Source organism: Ailuropoda melanoleuca, chromosome 11 (assembly GCF_002007445.2).
Source record: "Ailuropoda melanoleuca isolate Jingjing chromosome 11, ASM200744v2, whole genome shotgun sequence".
NCBI lineage: Eukaryota > Metazoa > Chordata > Mammalia > Carnivora > Ursidae > Ailuropoda > Ailuropoda melanoleuca.
The window spans coordinates 57,421,178-57,440,830 of NC_048228.1; the positions used below are offsets into that span (position 1 = coordinate 57,421,178).

General features: G+C 37.4%; 1 protein-coding gene across 5 annotated transcripts in view; it reads left to right on the forward strand.

Annotated features, from left to right (window-relative positions):
• Window positions 1–19,653, forward strand: part of CENPC (centromere protein C) — a 90,756-nt gene that overhangs the window by 3,516 nt on the left and 67,587 nt on the right. For 4 of the 5 annotated variants that reach the window (XR_004628856.1, XM_034671738.1, XM_034671737.1 and 1 more), the window contains exons 2-5: window positions 1,358–1,404; window positions 7,633–7,703; window positions 8,051–8,145; window positions 17,393–17,498. Coding sequence is in view for 3 of the 5 variants with exons in the window: in XM_034671738.1 (XP_034527629.1) it covers window positions 1,358–1,404; window positions 7,633–7,703; window positions 8,051–8,145; window positions 17,393–17,498 (319 nt within the window). In the remaining 2 variants the exon portion in view is untranslated. Of the gene's footprint in view, window positions 1–1,357; window positions 1,405–7,632; window positions 7,704–8,050; window positions 8,146–16,284; window positions 16,365–17,392; window positions 17,499–19,653 lie in introns of those variants that run through there. The other variant, XM_034671739.1, reaches the window with a different exon arrangement.

A 19,653-nucleotide genomic window follows, 5' to 3' on the forward strand; every position in this document is an offset into this window, starting at 1 on the left:
AGCCTAGTTGAGGGGCGCCTGGGTGGCTCAGTCAATTAAGCATTTACCTTAGGCTCAGGTCATGATCCCGGGGGTCCTGGAATCTAGTCCCACACTGGGCTCCCTGCTCAGCGGAGGGCCTACTTCTCCCTCTCCTTCTGCCCCTCCCACCTGTTCATGCTCCTCTTTCACTCTCCCTCAAATCAATCAGTCAGCCCATCTAGGCATGCCTAGGTGGCTCAGTTGGTTAAGCATCGGCCTTTGGCTCAGGTCATGATCCCAGGATCCTGGGATGGAGTATCTCATTGGGCTCCTTGCTCAGCAGGGAACCTGCTTCTGCCTCTGCCTGCCCTTCCCTCTGCTTGTGCTCTGTCTCTTTCTCTCTCTCTGACAAATAAATAAATAAAACCTTAAAAAAAAAATCTAAAAAAAAAAAAATAGAAGCCGAGTTGGCACTCAATGTTACATTACTTTGAAATGTACGACATAATAATTCAACAGGTTTATATGTTGGATTATGCTCTTCTTTCTCATTCTTGGTTTCAGTTTTCTTTTCAGCCTTTTTTTTTCTTTCCATTTTTAAAATTTATATCTTGATTTCCCTGTGTTGTTTAGGGACTTTTAAATGTCTGGTGATCCATAGATGCTGGTGATATTTAAGACTGAGACAATAGAATACAATTTTTTAGCTCTGTGGTTTTTAGTTTTTTTTTTTATAAATTTAAATTCAGTTAGCCAATTAGCTCTGTATTTATGGGGTAGAAGATATGGGGGTCTGTTATTCTGTTCATTCCCTTTCTCACTCTTTCCTCCTTCATATGTCGAGTTTTCCTAGTTCTTCATTGTTATGGCTTTTTCCTGGGCAGATCAGCTTTACTCCTCATCAAAAACTGGATCCTCCGAGCTTACTTTTGGCTGCTACTGCTTTTATTCTGTTTTGTCAATTAACATAGTCCATTTGTTTTCCATCTTCTAGAAATTTGTTAAATTTGTTTGTTAATAGATGGTCCTGTCTTCCATTCTCTTTTTCATTGTTGTTTTATGTCATTTTAGTGCTTAACTGTTTTTTAAGAGGGAACTGCCTGCAAGGAAAGGAGATAAGTAGATATTACTAGTTAACCAATTTGAATTATTAGAAGGACAGGTAGTTGGGATTTTGTGGTGGAAAAGGTATGGGGGCAGGTGGAAGAAAAGGAGAAAGGTGGAATAAATCCCAGGGTGAGCAAAGATTTTGAAACAGTAGATATGAGGTAAGTTCTCTTTCACTTGATCCAGATGAATTCCTCTTTATACTATAATGGGCAATTACCAAAACTTGCTGAATGAATAAATGAAGAACTTAAATTTTCACCAGTTGGATGATTTACTTTTCTTTTAGGATCATCTCAAAAATGACTACAGAAGAAGATTTTGCCGACCTTCCAGGTGAGTTATATATTTAAGCTTTTAAGGTCATTTTTCTTTCTATCTTCAGAAAGTGATTTTTAAGTGAAAAGAGAAAAATTACTTCTAACATAATGATTTCTGTGTCCACTGGTAAAGTATAGTCTACTTAGTGATTTTTATATTAACAGAAATAATTAATGCAAGCTGTGTAGTGACTTTGCGGCAGTGAGAAAAGAAATTCAGCCGATAAATTACGGATCAGGAAGAGGCAGTCTTAGTTCTGAATAAATGATAGCCATGGGGAAAGCACTCTAACTGAATGGTAATATTACAAAGGTGCAACTTATTTGGTGAGACTAAAGGATAACATGGGTGTAAGTTATAAAAAGGCAATAGTGGATCTTTGTAGAGTGGAACTGTTCAGTATCTTGACTGTGGTAATGATGTTTGAACCTACAGATGTGATATATTGCACAGAACTAAGTACGAACATAAATGCATAAACGAGTACGGTTGACCCTTGAACAACTTGGGGATTAGGGTTGCTGACCCCTATACAGTTGAAAATCCTCGCATAATTTTTGACTCCCCAAAAACTTCTAACAGCTTACTGTTGCCTGGAAGCCTTACCAATAACAAATAGTCAACACATACTTTGTATACTGTATATTATACACTGTATTCTGTAATAAAATAAGCTAAAGAATAGAAAATGTTATTAAGAAAATCATAAGGAAGAGAAAACACATTTACAGTGCTGTACTGTGTTGATGACAGTAAGTTTTTGTTGTCTGTTTACAAGAGGAATCGTCTGTTATTACCTATACTAATATAGTCTTATATGGTACAAAACACTGTAGATGTTATATATATTACTAGCATTAGACATCAGACATGAAAAAATGACGTGAAAAAGATTCCTATTTATTTACAGGTATAACAGGTATTGATAAAGCAGCAGCAATATGGTTACTTTATGGTAGCCTGGTATGATCAATATGATTCATGAATTGTTATAAAATTTTTACGGCATATGGTATTATAGTTGTATTCATAATATAGTTTAGAAACATTGTTACATTTTTATAAAACCCCTTACCTGTAAGGAGAGACATACTGTATGGTAATATAATTCTTTGAAAGGAAAGTTATAAGGCAGTGAGATAACACATTATTAATTTTATATTAAATATCACTCACCTTATGCCTATGTAAGGGTAGGCTATCCACTTCCATACAAGTTTTGCCCAAGATGTTCTACACAATGAATACTTAGACAATGATGATGACAACGACGACAAAAATGTCTCATACGTTTTGCCATATGGTTACTAGATTTTCACATGGAGACATACACATATATGCAGTTTATTAATGGCATGCTGATTATTTACTGTTAGCTAAGTGGAGGGGGATTATGAGGAGCTTCATCCTCCTCATCTTCACATTTAATAGGCCGAAGAGGAGGAGAAAGAGTTGAGGTGATGTTGCTTCAGGTGTGGCAGAGGCAGAAGAGGTGGAGGAGGTAAAAGGAGAGGTAGGCATGCTTGGTGTAACTTAATGCAATTATATCATAATTTTTGTCTGACTTTTGCTTTTTCGTTTCTCTAGAATTGGTTTTATATGGTACCAATCCTTCTGCTGTTTACCTTAGTTTCATTGTCTCTATGCCTATATCATAGAAGGTCCCTCTCATAAAAGAAGTCAAAAGCAGTCTTGAGTAATTGGAAGCCTCTATCAGATTGTCTGATGTCAATTTGTTTTCTGATGGTGCTTATACATCTTCTTCCACATCATCTGGTACTGTTTTAGAAGCGCTCATCTGCATACAGTCATCTTCTGTTAATTCCTCTGGTGTGGTGTCTGTTAGCTCTTCAATTTCTCCAAGATCCTTATTTTGAAACCCTTTTTTGCCATATTCACAATCTCTTTGATGATTTTTCTTGATTGGCTCTATCATAAATCCTGTGAAGTCGTGTATAACATCTGCACACAGTTTTCTCCAGTAGGAATTTATTGCTTTAGATTTGATGGTTTTCATACCTTTTCCATAACAGTAATGGTATCTTCAATGCTGTAATCCTTCTAGACTTTCATGATGTTATCTCTGTTCCATATTCCATAGCATTGGCAGTCCTTTCTCTAGAGAACCATCTGTAATGAGTCTTAAAGGTCCTTATGACCCCCTAATCTAGACGCTGAATTAGAGAAGTTGTGTTGGAAGCAAGTATACCATTTTGACTCCTTCAGTATTGAACTCCTGGGGTTTTGGGTGGCCAGGGGCATTGTTCAATATCATAAGAACTTTAAAAGTCAGGCCTTTACTGGCAGGATACTTCCTGACTTCAGGGACAGAGCATTGATAGAACCAGTCCATAAGAAGGGTTCTTGTTGCCCAGCTTTCTTGGTATAGTGCAACCCATAACCTGGCAGCTGGTGTTTATCTTTTTCCTTCAAAGCTGGGGTTTAGCAGCTTTGTAGATAAGTCAGTCCTGATTATAAACCTGACTGCATTTGCACAAAACAGTAGAATTAGCCTATCCTTTGCTTGCTTCTCTTCCTTATTAATAAATGTCCTTTATGACATTTTTTTCTAGAATAGGACAATTTGTCTGCATTAAAATCTGTTTAGGCAGATTTCCTTTCTCCGCAGTGATTTTCTTTTCCTTTCTTTAAAAAAAAAAAAAAAGCTTTATTTATTTATTATAGAGAGAGAGAGAGAGCGCATGTGTGTAAGCAGGGAGAGGGGCAGATAGAGTGGCAGACAAGCTGACTCCTTTCTGTGAGGGGAGCTCGACTAGGGTCTTGATCCCAGGATCCTGAGATCATGATCTGAGTCAAAACCAAGAGTCGGACTCTTTTTTTTTTTTTTATACCAATTTACCATTTTATCATTTATTTTTTTCTTATAATAATATTTTTTATTATGTTAGTCACCATACAGTACATCCCTGGTTTTTGATGTAAAGTTCGATGATTCGTTAGTTGTGTATAACACCCAGTGCGCCATGCAATATGTGTCCTCCTTACTACCCATCACCAGCCTATCCCATTCCCCCCTCCCCCTCCCCTCTGAAGCCCTCAGTTTGTTTCTCAGAGGTCCATAGTCTCTCATGCTTCATTCCCCCTTCTGATTACCCCCCTTTCTTTATCCCTTTCTTCTCCTACCGATCTTCCTAGTTCTTATGTTCCATAGATGAGAGAAGCCATATGATAATTGTCTTTTTCTGCTTGACTTATTTCACTTAGCATTATCTCCTCCAGTGCCGTCCATGTTGCAGCAAATGTTGAGAAATCGTTCTTTTTGGTAGCTGAGTAATATTCCATTGTATATATGAAACTTGACCACTCTCTCACACCATACACAAAGATAAACTCTAAATGGATGAAAGACCTCGATGTGAGACAGGAACCCATCAAAATCCTAGAGGAGAGCATAGGCGGCAACCTCTACGACATCAGCCACAACAACCTTTTTCATGACACATCTCCAAAGGCAAGAGAAACAAAAGATAAAATGAACTTGCAGGATTTCATCAAGATAAAAAGCTTCTGCACAGCCAAGGAAATAGTTAAAAAAACTAAGAGGCAGCCCACGGAATGGGAGAATATATTTGCAAATGATACTACAGATAAAAGACTGGTATCCAAGATCTACAAAGAACTTCTCAAACTCAATACACGAGAAACAAATAAACAAATTATAAAATGGGCAGAAGATATGAACAGATACTTTTCCAATGAAGACATACAAATGGCTAACAGACACATGAAAAAATGTTCAAAATCATTAGCCATCAGGGAAATTCAAATCAAAACCGCACTAAGATACCACCTTACACCAGTTAGAATGGCAAAAATTGACAAGGCAAGAGACAATTGTTGGAGAGGATGTGGAGAAAGGGGATCTCTCCTACATTGTTGGTGGGAATGCATGTTGGTACAGCCACTCTGGAAAACAGTGTGGAGGTCCCTTAAAAAGTTAAAAATTGAGGTACCCTATGATGCAGCCATTGCACTTGGGTGTTTACCCCAAAGATATAGACGTAGTGAAGAGAAGGGCCATATGCACCCCAATGTTCATAGCAGCATTGTCCACACTAGCTAAATCGTGGAAGGAGCCTAGATGCCCTTCAGCAGATGACTAGATTAAGAAGAAATGCTCCGTATATACAAGAGTTGGACTTTTAACTGACTGAGCCACCCAGGTGCCCCCCCCTTTTTTTTGAGAGTGTGTGTGCAGGCAGGCATGCAAGCAGGAGGGAGGAAGGGGCAGAGGGAGAGAGAGAATCTTAAGCAGTCTCTATGTCCAGCATGGAGCCCAATGTGGGGCTTAATCTCATGACCCCGATATTATGACCTGAACTGAAATCAAAAGTCGGAAGCCCAACCAACTGAGCCAGCCAGGTGCCACTTTAGTGATTATTATTATTTATTTATTTATTTTGATAGAGAACGCACAAGCGGTGGGGGCAGTGGATGGACAGAGGGAGAAGGGAGAGAATCTTAAGCAGACTCTGCACTGAGTGGGGAGCTCAATTTCATGACCCAAGCTGCAGCAACTGGGAACTCGCCTGCTGCCTCTTGTTCGACAGAAGGTTCTTCTCATGTTATCTTGACGTTTTTTTAAGCCAAGTTTCTTTCTAAATCGTCAAACCATCCTTTTCTGGCATTAAATTCTCCAGCTTTAGATCTTTCACCTTCCTTTTGCTTTAAGATATCTTAAAATAACTTTGCTTTTTCTCAAGCCATATTAGAATCTGTATTTATGCCTTTCTTAGAACAAGTCCTGCAGTCCACATAAAAGCTGCATTTTCAGTACATGATAAAAAGGTATTTTGCAAAATGCAAAGTTTTATACCTGGTGGCATAGCTGCAAAGGCAGCTTCACAAATTTCCTTTTCTATTTTTACAGTAATCCTTATGCTGCATTTATTTATCTTGAAATGGCAGGCAACCACAGCTGCAGATTTCGATCTATATCAAGTAATTCAACTTTTTCTTGTAATATCATGACGTCTTTCTGTTTCTTGGGAGCATTTCCAGCCTGACTAGTGGTACCTTGTTGGGTTCTCTGGTGTTATTCAGGGTTTATGGTATTGCACTAAACTAATGAAAAATGGGAGAACTGTGAGAGATCACTTTTTACTGCGATCCACAATTTACTGGAGAAGATGAACTGCTCACTCAGAGATGATTAGTGTTAGATGGCATTTTAAGGGGATACTCACTAACATTTGAGCTCACCACAATAGCAACAGGAGTGACTATAAAATTATTACAGTAGTACAGCATGTAGTACGGTTAATTTTACACCATTATGATTTAAACTGCATCTTTACATGTTCTGTGTGGATAAGTTTTGATAAATTTTAACTTCTAATAATAGATTTGTGTGTATCTTATGGTAGTAAATGATAAAATAGACTAGTATCTACATGTATTTTATGCATTCATGATATACTTAACTTTTTGTTAATGTTTGTTTTGTATTTCTAGGCTATGTGGTTCGTCTGCGATTTTTTTCTAATTGTTGCAAATATCCAAAAAATTTTTCAGTATGTTTACTGAAAAAAATCTGTGTATGAGTGTACCCATGCAGTTCAAACCCAAATTGTTCAGGGGTCAACTGTATATGTAGAACTGGAGAAATCTGAATAAGATTAGTGGATTGTATTGATATCAGTATCCTGATTGTGGTAGTATAGGATATTTTTACAAAATGTTACCATTGGGGGGAAACTAGATAAAGTGAACAGGGCATCTCCTCTATATTATTTCTTATAACTGCATGTGAAACCACAATGAAAAATTTATACTGGTTCATAAGCTGCTGTTAAGGTTAATAATATTAAATCAAAAATGCATTTGAGAACTTGAAGGGAAGACTGTTACTTGGAGCTGTTAGGACTTGTGACCATAGAGTTTTTATTAAAGAAGTGTTTTAGTACTGATTGGATTTGTTTAAAACCATCTGTATTCTTGTTTAGATATAGCAGTAGTCTAAAATGGCTTTAGATGTAGCTCTTCAATTAAGGAATATAATTGTTAAGGTAGATAATGACATACTGCTTCAGATACTTTTCTTGAAACTCTTGGACTTGCAAGTACTTGTTTTGTCCTCAGATAGTAAAGGTGGTATTTTTCCCATTAAGTAAAATAACATTTTATAATTGGATATGACATTTTCAAAGTAGATGGTAACATAAATAGCAGATATTTTCTGGAAATGATATATAACATTTTCCCTTCATTCCTTCTTATTAGAGCACCTGACATTAATACGAAGCAAGGCCAGAACATACTGGAAATCTTACAAGACTGTTTTGAAGAAAATAGTAAGGCGTTCTCAAGATGGACTTTTGTGGTTGGGTTGGATGAAAATATAAATTTGTCATATTAATTAATATTAAATTCAGCAAATGCATTCTACATTTAAATATATGTAAAATATTTTCCCAGAAATGTTGAGTACATGTGCAATCCTGTATGTACTTCTTGTTACACTGAGGATAATAGTAGCAAAAATGAGAATAATTTGTCATTTTCTGTACTTAATTTTAAACTAATTGTTTTTAAAGAGTTGACAGACTTCTTCACATTTCACGTAGGGCTTCTTTTAATTGCAACCAAAAGATTTTATACTGAATTTATTTAAAATTTTTTTTTTTTTGCTTTTTTTAAGGTCTTGCCAATGATTTTAGCACAAATTCTACAAAATCATTGCTTTATTCAACACCTAAAATAGGAGACATTTGTATTCAGTCACCAAGCAAAGAGGTAAGTAAAAAAGAAGAGCTGGTATAGCTTTAATATTTTAATGAATGAAGCATTACACAATATAGTTACATCTATTTTAGTTGTTTTTAAATCTTATTCTTTTTTTTTTTAATTTTATTTTATTATATTATGTTAATCACCATACAGTACATCCCCAGATTCCGATGTAAAGTTTTGATGCTTCATTAGTTGCGTATAACACCCAGTGCACCATGCAATACGTGCCCTCCTTACTACCCATCACCAGTCTATCCCATTCCCCCACCCCCTCCCCTCTGAAGTCTTCAGTTTGTTTCTCATAGTCCATAGTCTCTCATGTTTCATTCCCCCTTCTGATTACCCCCCTTTTCTTTATCCCTTTCTTCCCCTACCGATCATCCTAGTTCTTATGTTCCATAGATGAGAGAAATCATATGATAATTGTCTTTCTCTGCTTGACTTATTTCACTTAGCATTATCTCCTCCAGTGCCGTCCATGTTGCAGCAAATGTTGAGAATTCGTTCTTTCTGATAGCTGAGTAATATTCCATTGTATATATGGACCACAGCTTCTTAATCCAGTCATCTGTTGAAGGGCATCTCGGCTCCTTCCATGATTTGGCTATTGTGGACAATGCAGCTATGAACATTGGGGTGCATATGGCCCTTCTCTTTACTACGTCTGTATCTTTGGGGTAAACACCCAGTAGTGCAATGGCTGGGTCATAGGGTAGTTCAATTTTTAACTTTTTAAGGGACCTCCACACTGTTTTCCAGAGTGGCTGTACCAACTTGCATTCCCACCAACAATGTAGGAGGGATCCCCTTTCTCCACATCCTCTCCAACAATTGTTGTTTCTTGCCTTGTCTATCTTTGCCATTCTAACTGGCGTAAGGTGGTATCTCAGTGTGGTTTTGATTTGAATTTCCCTGATGGCTAATGATTTTGAACATTTTTTCATGTGTCTGTTAGCCATTTGTATGTCTTCATTGGAAAAGTGTCTGTTCATATCTTCTGCCCATTTTATGATTTGTTTATTTGTTTCTCGTGTATTGAGTTTGAGAAGTTCTTTGTAGATCTTGGATACCAGTCCTTTATCTGTGGTGTCCTTTGCAAATATATTCTCCCATTCCGTGGGCTGTCTCTTAGTTTTTTTGACTGTTTCCTTGGCTGTGCAGAAGCTCTTTATCCTGATAAAGTCCCATAAGTTCATTTTATCTTTTATTTCTCTTGCCTTTGGAGATGTGTCGTGAAAAAGGTTGCTCTGGCCGATGTCATAGAAGTTGTTGCCTATGTTCTCCTCTAGAATTTTGATGGATTCCTGTCTCACATTGAGGTCTTTCATCCATTTGGAGTTTATTTTTGTGTATGGTGTGAGAGAGTGGTCAAGTTTCATTCTTTTGCATGTAGCTGTCCAATTTTCCCAGCACCATTTATTGAAGAGACTGTCTTTTTTCCACCGGATGTTTTTTCCTGCTTTATCAAAGATTAGTTGCCCAAAGAGCCGAGGGTCCATTTCTGGGTTCTCTATTCTGTTCCATTGGTCGATGTGTCTGTTTTTGTGCCAGTACCATGCTGTCTTTGTGATCACAGCTTTGTAGTACAGCTCGAAATCCGGCATTGTGATGCCCCCAGCTTTGTTTTTCCTTTTCAACAGTTCCTTGGAGATTCGGGGCCTTTTCTGGTTCCATACAAATTTAAGGACTATTTGTTCCAGTTCTTTGAAAAATGTCCTCGGTATTTTGATCGGGATAGCATTGAAAGTGTAGATTGCTCTGGGTAGTATGGACATTTTAACTATGTTAATTCTTCCAATCCATGAGCATGGAATATTTTTCCATCTTTTTATGTCTTCCTCAATATCTTTCAAAAGTGATCTATAGTTTCTAGCATATAGGTCCTTTACGTCTCTGGTTAAGTTAATTCCAAGGTAACGCATGGTTTTTGGTGTTATTGTAAATGGGATGGATTCCCTAATTTCTCTTTCTTCAGTCTCGTTATTCGTGTATAGAAATGCAACTGATTTCTGGGCATTGATTTTGTATCCTGCCACCTTACTGAATTGTTCTATAACTTCTAATAGTTTGGGAGTGGATTCCTTTGGGTTTTCCATATAGAGTATCATGTCATCTGCAAAGAGAGACAGTTTGACTTCTTCTTTGCCGATTTGGATACCTTTGATCCCTTTTTGTCTTCTGATTGCTGTTGCAAGGACTTCTAGTACTATGTTGAATAATAGTGGCGAGAGTGGGCATCCTTGTCGTGTTCCTGATCTTAAGGGAAAGGCTTCCAGCTTTTCCCCATTGAGAATAATGCTTGCAGTAGGCTTTTCATAGATGGCTTTTATGAGATTGAGAAATGTACCCTCTATTCCTACACTCTGAAGGGTTTTAATCAGGAAAGGATGCTGTATTTTGTCAAATGCTTTTTCTGCATCAATTGAGAGGATCATATGGTTCTTGAGTCTTTTCTTGTTGATATGATGTATCACATTGATTGATTTGCGAGTGTTGAACCATGCTTGCATCCCAGGTATGAATCCCACTTGGTCATGATGGATAATCCTTTTAATGTACTGTTGGATTCTATTAGCAAGGATCTTGTTGAGGATTTTGGCATCCATATTCATTAGAGAAATCGGTCTGTAATTCTCCTTTTTGAGGGGGTCTTTGCCTGGTTTGGGGATCAAGGTAATATTAGCCTCATAGAATGAGTTTGGTAGCTTTCCTTCTGTTTCTATTTTTTGAAATAGCTTTAGGAGAATAGGTATTATTTCTTCTTTGAATGTTTGGTAGAATTCCCCAGGAAAACCGTCTGGGCCTGGAGTTTTATTATTTGGAAGGTTGTTTATCACTGACTCAATTTCTTCATAGTTAATTGGCCTATTTAAGAAATCTATTTCTTCCTGTTTCAGTCTTGGTAGTTTATAGGTTTCCAGGAAGGCCTCCATCTCTTCCAGATTGTTTAGTTTTTTGGCATATAGCTGTTGATAAAAGTTTCTAATAATCCTTGCAATTTCAATGGTGCTGGTCGTGACCTCTCCCTTTTCAGTCATAATTTTAATAATCTCAGTCCTTTCTCTTTGTTTTTGGACAAGTTTTGCCAGTGGTCTATCAATTTTATGGATTCTCTCAAAGAACCAGCTTCTAGTCCTGTTGATCTGCTCTACTGTGGTTCTGGTCTCTAATTCATTGATTTCTGCTCTAATCTTGGTCAACTCCTTCCTTGTCAGTGGGTTAGGCCTGTCCCTCTGTTGCTGTTCCAGTTTCTTGAGGTGAGAATATAGAAACTGCATTTTAGATTTTTCTATTCTTTTGAGTGAGGCTTGGATGGCTATGTATTTCCCCCTTAGGACTGCCTTTGCAGTATCCCATAGGTTTTGGACCGTTGTGTATTCATTCTCGTTGGTCTCCATAAATTGTTTAATTTGTTTTTTGATTTCCTGGTTTATCGAGTCATTCTTGAGCAGGATGGTTCTTAGCCTCCAAGTGTTTGAGTTTCTTCCAGGTTTTTCCTTGTGGTTGAGTTCCAATTTCAGAGCGTTGTGGTCTGAGAATATGCAGGGGATAATTTCAATCTTTTGGTATTGGCTGAGACCTGTTTTGTGTCCCAGAGCATGATCTATTCTTGAGAATGTTCCATGGGCATTTGAATAGAATGAGTATTCTTTGGTTCTGGGGTGTAGTGTTCTATATATATCTATGAGGTCCAACTCGTCGAGTATGGCATTCAAAGCCTTTGATTCTTTGCTTAGTTTTTGCCAGGGTGTTCTGTCTATTTCTGATAGTGGGGTGTTGAGGTCCCCTACTATTACTGTGTTCTTATCTATATGTCTCTTTATTTTGGTTAAGAGTTGGCTTGTGTATCTTGCTGCTCCCCTGTTGGGGGCATATATATTAATAATTGTCATATCCACTTGTTGAATACTTCCTTTAAGAATAATATAGTGCCCTTCTGTATCTCTCTCTATGGCCTCTAGTTTAAAATCCAGTCTATCTGATATGAGAATTGCTACTCCAGCTTTCTTTTGAGGTCCATTTGCGTGGAAGATGGTACTCCATCCCCTTACTCTAAGTCTGAATGCATCTTTGGGTTCAAAATGAGTCTCTTGTAGACAGCAAATGGATGGGTCATGTCTTTTTATCCAATCTGCAACCCTGTGGCGTTTTATGGGAGAGTTTAAGCCATTTAGATTGATAGAGATTATTGACAGATATGATTTTAATGATGCCATTTCTCTTTAAAGTCTTTGTATCGGTTGTGACTTGCTGCTCTGTATCACTCTTGGGGCCTTTTTACCTTTATAGAGCCCCCCTTAATATCTCCTGTAGGGCTGGTTTCGTGGTTACGAAATTGGTTAATGTTTAAGTCTTATTCTTAAAAGGGAGTCCTGTATTCCCGCTCACTTTCTTTATAATTTAGAGGTGTTTTGTGAAAATTTTGACTTGACATTTGAAATTGGAGGTCTGGGTGTAGAATTATCAAATTAACACAATCATTTTTCACCCCTCCTAAAATAATAGTTGAATTAGGTTTTTAGGAAAGTGGGCAGCTGCTTAAGTTCCTAATGTAGGTTGGCAAATTTGGTTATTTTCTGAAAACCAAATTTAATCTATTGCTATAAGGAGAATCAGTCTTTTATAAAAGGTTATATCTTAAGAGGATAGGTTGACCTAACTCTACAAAACAGCAAACTTTCAAATAGAGTTTGTGAAGCTAATGAATAAAGACAAGTTATTCAAAAGTACGATACAAATTGGAGAGAAAAATTATGTAGTGCTAGAAATAATATTCTTTAGAAACTTGTATAAACACCTAATTATACAGTTGACCCTTGAACAACACAGAGGTTAGGGTTGCGGACCCACCCATGAAGTTGAAAATACACTTACAACTTTTGACTCCCCAAACACTTAACTACTAATAGCCTTCTGATGACTAGAAGCCTTACTGATAACATAAACAGTTGATTAACACGTATTTTATATATGTATTATATACTGTATTCTTATAATAAAGTAAGCTAGAGGGGCGCCTGCATGGTGCAGTTGGTTAATCATCTGACTCTTGGTTTTGGCTCAGGTCATGATCTCAGGGTTGTGAGATTGAGCCCCACGTCAGGCTCTGAACTCAGCATGGAGTCTGCTTGAGACTCTGTCCCTTTCCCTTTATCCCTCTCCCACTCTCTTTCTCTAAAATAAATGAATAAATCTTAAAAAAAAAATAAAGCTAGAGAAAAGAAAGTGTTAAGTTATAAGGAAGAGAGGGGCGCCTGAGTGGCTCAGTTGTTAAGCGTCTGCCTTCGGCTCAGGGCGTGATCCTGGCGTTATGGGATCGAGCCCCCCATCAGGTTCCTCCTCTGGGAGCCTGCTTCTTCCTCTCCTCCCCCTGCTTGTGTTCCCTCTCTCTCTGGCTGTCTTTCTCTGTCAAATAAATAAATAAATAAATAAATCTTAAAAAAAAAAGTTATAAGGAAGAGAAAATAGATTAACATATTCTTTCTATAGAAAGATAGAAACCTAATCTCCTTTTAGTCAGATTGGAATAAAATTGTGAATTGTGGATAAGTGGACCCTCACAGTTCAAATCCTTGTTCATGGGTCAGCTATATATAGCTTTTTGGTTCCAAGGAATGAAAACAGATCCATTTCTTTCAGAATTGAGAGACCTTCTTTAATGTGATAAATTATATAATACTGTTTTTTGAAAGTTAAATCAACTTTAAGTTTTCTGGGATAAATTTGACTTGGTCATAAACTATTAACCTTTTTTGATTTAGTTTGCTGATATTTGAAGTACTTGCATCTATGTTCATGAACAGCATTATCTTTTATTTCTTAGCCCAAAATGTTCTTATAGGGCTTTGGTATCAAGGTTATGCTAGAGGTTTCACTTCTAGGTAGGATGGGACAGATTGCAAACAAATTCTATTTTTAGAGACATGGGAAGCTGTGGAAAGAAGAAAGCCTAGGTAAAATTCCAAAGAGAGAAGAATCTTGTGATGAGTTGATGATTATTAGTCATTTTCTTCACTGAGAGTATTAGCTCAATTGGTGCAAAAGCTGAGGGTTTTAGGCTGGCCCACACAGAGAGAGTCTATGTGGGAAGGCACAGTTTTTGTCAGCTGTGCTGGGATGGCATGACAAACTGGATTCCAGGGATGTTCCAAATGGATAGGCACTTTCCTTAACTTTGTAAGTTCTGGGGGTGGCACAGAATCCTGGACCAGAAAGGTAGAGTGAAATATATAGTCTTGCTATGCTAAGAAGGCAAAATCCTGTTGCAGGCCGGGGGCCCACCACAAGTAGGCACTTGCCAGATTTTGAAGCTGTCTGAGGCAAGAGGCTAAAAAGTTGAACAAAACCCCCCAAGGGACAGGACTGAGGTCTCCCAATATTTAAGGGCTAAGGTGACTCACCTGGCTCTCAGTTTCCCAGGAGACCTCATTCTGAAGAACAGGGCAGACTACAAATGGATTGAGTCTCACTGAAATTTCATCTCAGACTGACCCAGCTCAATCCTTGAGAGTGTGAGGATCTGTTCATTTCAGTCCAATCTGCCTAAAAGGAGATCAGGTTTCTTTCTTTCTATAAAATGATTTTGAAAACTGTCCTTTTTTTTAAATTGAGCTTTTTGTTTTGAGATAATTATAGATTTATAAGCAGCTGTAAGAAATAATGGAGTGCAAGCCCATGTACCATTTACCTAGTTTCCTCTAAAGGTAACATCTTGCAAAACTGTAGTGCAGTATCACAACTAGGATATTGACATTGGTACAGACATGGGGTTCAATCTCACAACCCTGAGATCGTGACCTGAGCCGAAATCAAGAGTCGGACGCTCAACCGACTGAGCCACCCAGGTGTCCCCGCTTTTAATGATTTGAAATTTCATGATATTCCTTGATGTTAGATTCCTCTAACTCTTGTTATTAAGATTTCTTTTTATGGTTTCTGTTTCCTGCAAGTACCTTTTTTGCTTACTTTGTTTATTGCCTTTTTGTACTAGAGTCAGATGTCCAGTGAATCTTAGTGGTCTCTTCATAGTTAAGAGTGGAAAACTAAAATGGTGATAGGAAGTTCTATTTGCATAGTAAAATTTGTGCCTTGGTAGATTTTACTGTGCTATGATCTGTCTGGGCGATGTCATTGTGAATGTCCGGGTATTAATATCTACAGGTTTTTTTTAACTTGGTTTGATAGGTTTTTCTGACAAATGTCTCCTGCTTGGGAGTCTGATTCTAACTACAAATGTTCTCAGCCAGGTGGGGCAGAGGGAAGGTACAATTTGAATGCTTCCACTTAATATCTCTGTTTTTACTGTATTAGTCTACCTTAAGCTGGTGTGAGTCTATAGTCTCTCTGATTCTGAAATTCAAAAGAGTAAGCATTTATTATGCCAGGGTTGGAAGAGGAGAGGCTCTGTGACTCTGACTGCTTCTTGTACTTACTTTTAACAACTTCTGTTTGTAGGCCTCACTTGGAACCCCTCTTTTAGAGGTGCCTTACACATCTCATTAATTATCTTATCATTTCCTCCATAAACATAAATCTTTCTCCTTCTGCATTTTCTCCATTGCTAGCATGTTTCTGCTCTCTCTGGACTGATTAGTTGCTGCTGATCTGCTTTCCAATGTAAGAAAAGTTTGTTGACATCTCCCATCTACTCCCTTCTCTTTCTCCTTATACTTCTGGGTTTATACATTTTAAAAAATCCTAATGAGGTTTTAAGAGGAATAGAATATAGTGAAAGCTTGCTTTTGTTTCTTTATGTAATTGAGTTCCATAGTGTATTCACTGAACAGCAGTGCAGTGGCTTCCTTATTTATATGTTCCCCTACTGGTAGATTTGTTTCCATCTATTCATTATTACAGTGATGCACAGTGATATACATCTTTGTTCATGCCTCCTCGTGCACATGTTGTGAACTGAATTTCTCTAGGATGTGCACATTTCAAATGAAATTGTTAAATATTGTCAATTTTTTTCTGCAAGATGGTTTACCAGTTTTCTTTCCCACATGCAATGTATGAATGAGCGTTCCCTTGTCTAGATTTTTAAAATTTATGACTTGATATATTTCAAATTTACAAAAGAAAATATATATTATGTAAGGTATTAAAATAATATAAATGAACACTTCTGTACCCATCCCTCAGTGTAGGAAATATCCATACTTCTGCAGCATCAATGTGTCCCTTTTTGAACCTGTTCTTCTGCCTCTCCTCCCTGCATAAAGGTAACCACTATCTTGAATTTTCTGTTCATCATTCCCATCCTTTATTTTAGTTTTACCATTCCTCCCCTACCTCTGACAGAGGTCCCACTATTATCCACATGTTGGGTGCTTCACTAGAAAGACTCATGAGACTCATCATATAGTTGTGTTTGTGACTGAGATTTATTATAGCCTGTAGTCAAGATACACAGCCAGATTGGAAAAGGAAAAAGACACATCAGGCAGAGTCTGGAGGAATCCTTGTCAGGCTTTCTACATTCCCAACAGAGTCCAACAGAGTGCACTTGTTGCTTCCAGCAGTGAAATGTGTACTGTCTTTCTGCCCAGGGAAGCCTTCTGAGGCTTAACCCATTTTTACTGGGGGCTGGTTACATAGGCACCCTCTGCCCACCAAGATCCTATACTCCCTAAAGGAAAAAAAAAGGTGTTCACTATAAATAACATTTTTACACAGTCTAGGCAGCTGGCATAGTAGGCACAACCTTATCAGCTGGTAATGGAGGAAACCTCCTGAAAGCCAAGTCCCCCGGTGCCAGCCAAGGGCTAGCCCTGTAAGCAAGTTCTTTAGATGATCAGCCCTGCTATATTAACTCCTCCATTGAGTGACTCTCTAAAAAATATATATATAGTTTCACATGCATTTACTTTGAACTTTATGTAAATGAGATTATGACATATTTCTGTGACTTGATTTTTTGGTTAATAGTCATTTATTTCTGTTGCTGTAGTTTAGTCATTTTACTGTTGAATGTGTGATGTTGTTATAGGACGATACAATAATTTATCCAATTTACTGTCAGAATAGGTTTTTTGCTGTTCACAGCAGCATTGTTTCCATGTTAGGTTATTTGAAATTTTAACTTTACCAGATAATGCCAAATTGTTTTCTAAAGTAGTTACTTCAGTATGCAACCTTTCCAGCTGGTTTATTGTTTTTAAATACTTGGTTTTTTCTTTCCAATTTAAAAACAAATGTATTTAATCAGAATTACTAATTTTTAATAGATCTAATGTTATATATCTTTTAGGCTCAGTGCCAGAAATCTCATCCGAAGTCAGTTCCAGTTTCTTTAAGGAAGAAAGAAGCCTCTCTGCAGTTCATTGTAGAACCAAGTGAAGTTGTCAACAGCTCAGGTCGGTGGCATCCCCATGGATGTTATTTGCTTGATATAATTAAAAAGAGATGTTGAAGGTGTTGCATGTGTTGGCTTGAGTGACAAACTCACGGGTCAGCCTAGGCAGAGTGGTCAGTGTTTGTTTTTTTTTTTTAAACATGAATAATAAACTTTATTTGAATATTTGTTTCTTTGTTTTAGTGGTAAGAACATTGATTATTAGGATATGGTAGGAGATATTAAGTAAGAATTATTAAGGGGCTATAGTTTTAAGAGTTTTCAAATAGATTTGTCTTTTTTTTTAAACAATAAATAATATCTTACATAGTTTCTGTGGATCAGGAATTGAGAAGCAGCTTAGTTAGATGGTTCTGGCGTGAAATCTCTCATGAGGTCAAGATGTTGGCCAGTGGGCCAGTGTTGCAGTCATCTGAAGGCTTGATGGGGGCTAAGGATATATTTCCAAGATGACTCATGTGGGGCTGGATTTGAGCAGGAAGCCTCAATTCCTTCTCACATGGCATCCTCCATGGGCTTCTTGAGCATCTTTTTTTTTAAAACTGAGGTATAAGTGACATGTAACATGTTAGCTTGAAGTATACAACATGATTTCAATATTTGGATGTACGTGGTTAGTGTTCTTTTCCTCTCTTCTTTTATTTCCTTTAGTTATATGTTGCTGCAACTTTTAAAAGTTTATTTACATTTTTCAAATTAGAAAAGTCCTTCATTTGAAGTAAGCCTCAAAGATTTAAAAAAGTAAAGCTCCTGGGGCGCCTGGGTGGCACAGCGGTTAAGCGTCTGCCTTCGGCTCAGGGTGTGATCCCGGCGTCGTGGGATCGAGCCCCACATCAGGCTCCTCCGCTATGAGCCTGCTTCTTCCTCTCCCACTCCCCGTGCTTGTGTTCCCTCTCTCCCTGGCTATCTCTATCTCTGTCAAATAAATAAATAAATAAATCTTTAAAAAAAAATAAAAAAGTAAAGCTCCTAATTATTATTCCCATTGTCCTGCTGAGGTAACCTTTGATGAAAACATATATAAATGTATGCATTCATGTTTGTGCATGCTTTCAGAAGAGGCTTTACAATTTTCTTTTACACCAGCAATGTAGGGAAGTAACCTTTGACCTCATAGATCATTTACTATTTTTTTTTTGCCAGTTTGATCAGTATTACATGATCTCATTGTCACTTTAGTGTCTGTATCTGTGATAGCCTCTGAATTTGAGCACTTTTTTATATGTTTGTTGGCTATTTGAATTTCCTTTTATCTGTCTGTTCATATCCTTTGTCCATTAGTTATTTCATGTTAATGAGAGGTCTTTGAATTGAGTATCTATAACTATTGATCTGTAATTTGTGTGACAGATAATTTTCCAAATGATCCCTTGACTTTTACAGATTTTGTTTATAGTATCTTTAACCATATGATGAGTAAGATTTTTTATTTTAATTGTCAGATGTGTGACTTTGTAGTTTTTGACCTTGTTTTGGTTAAAAGGTCTATTTTATCCTATACATAGAATCTTAGATTTTCATCTTTTTAAAAAAAGTTTTTATTTAAATTCCAGTTTAACATACAATCTAGTATTAGTTTTAGGTGTATAATATAGTGATTCAGCACTTCTGTACAACACCTGGTCCTCATCAGAGGTGCCCTCCTCAGTCCCCGTCACCTATTTCACCCATCCCCTACCCATTTCCCCTCTGGTAACCATCAGTTTGTTCCCTGTAGTTAAGAGTATGTTTCTTGGGGCTGGGTGGCTCAGTTGGTTAAGCATCTGCCTTCGGTTCTGGTCATGATCCCAGGGTCCTGGAATAGCCCCACATCAGACTCCTTGCGCAGTGGGGATCCTGCTTCTCCCCTGCCTGCCACTCCCTCCTACTTGTGCTTGCTGTCTCCCTCTTTTATTGTGTCAAATAAATAAATACAATCTTAAAAAAAAAGGTCAGTTTCTTGGTTTTCCTCTCTTTCCCCTCTACACCCCATATGTTCATTTGTTTCTTAAATTTCATGTGTGAGTGAAATCATATGGTATTTGTCTTTCTCTGATTTATTTCACTTAGTATTATACTTTCTAGATCCATCCGTTATTACAGTTTGGGTGCTTTCAACTTTTTGTCTGTTGTGAATAATGCTGCTGTGAATGCGAGTGTACAAATATCTCTTGCAG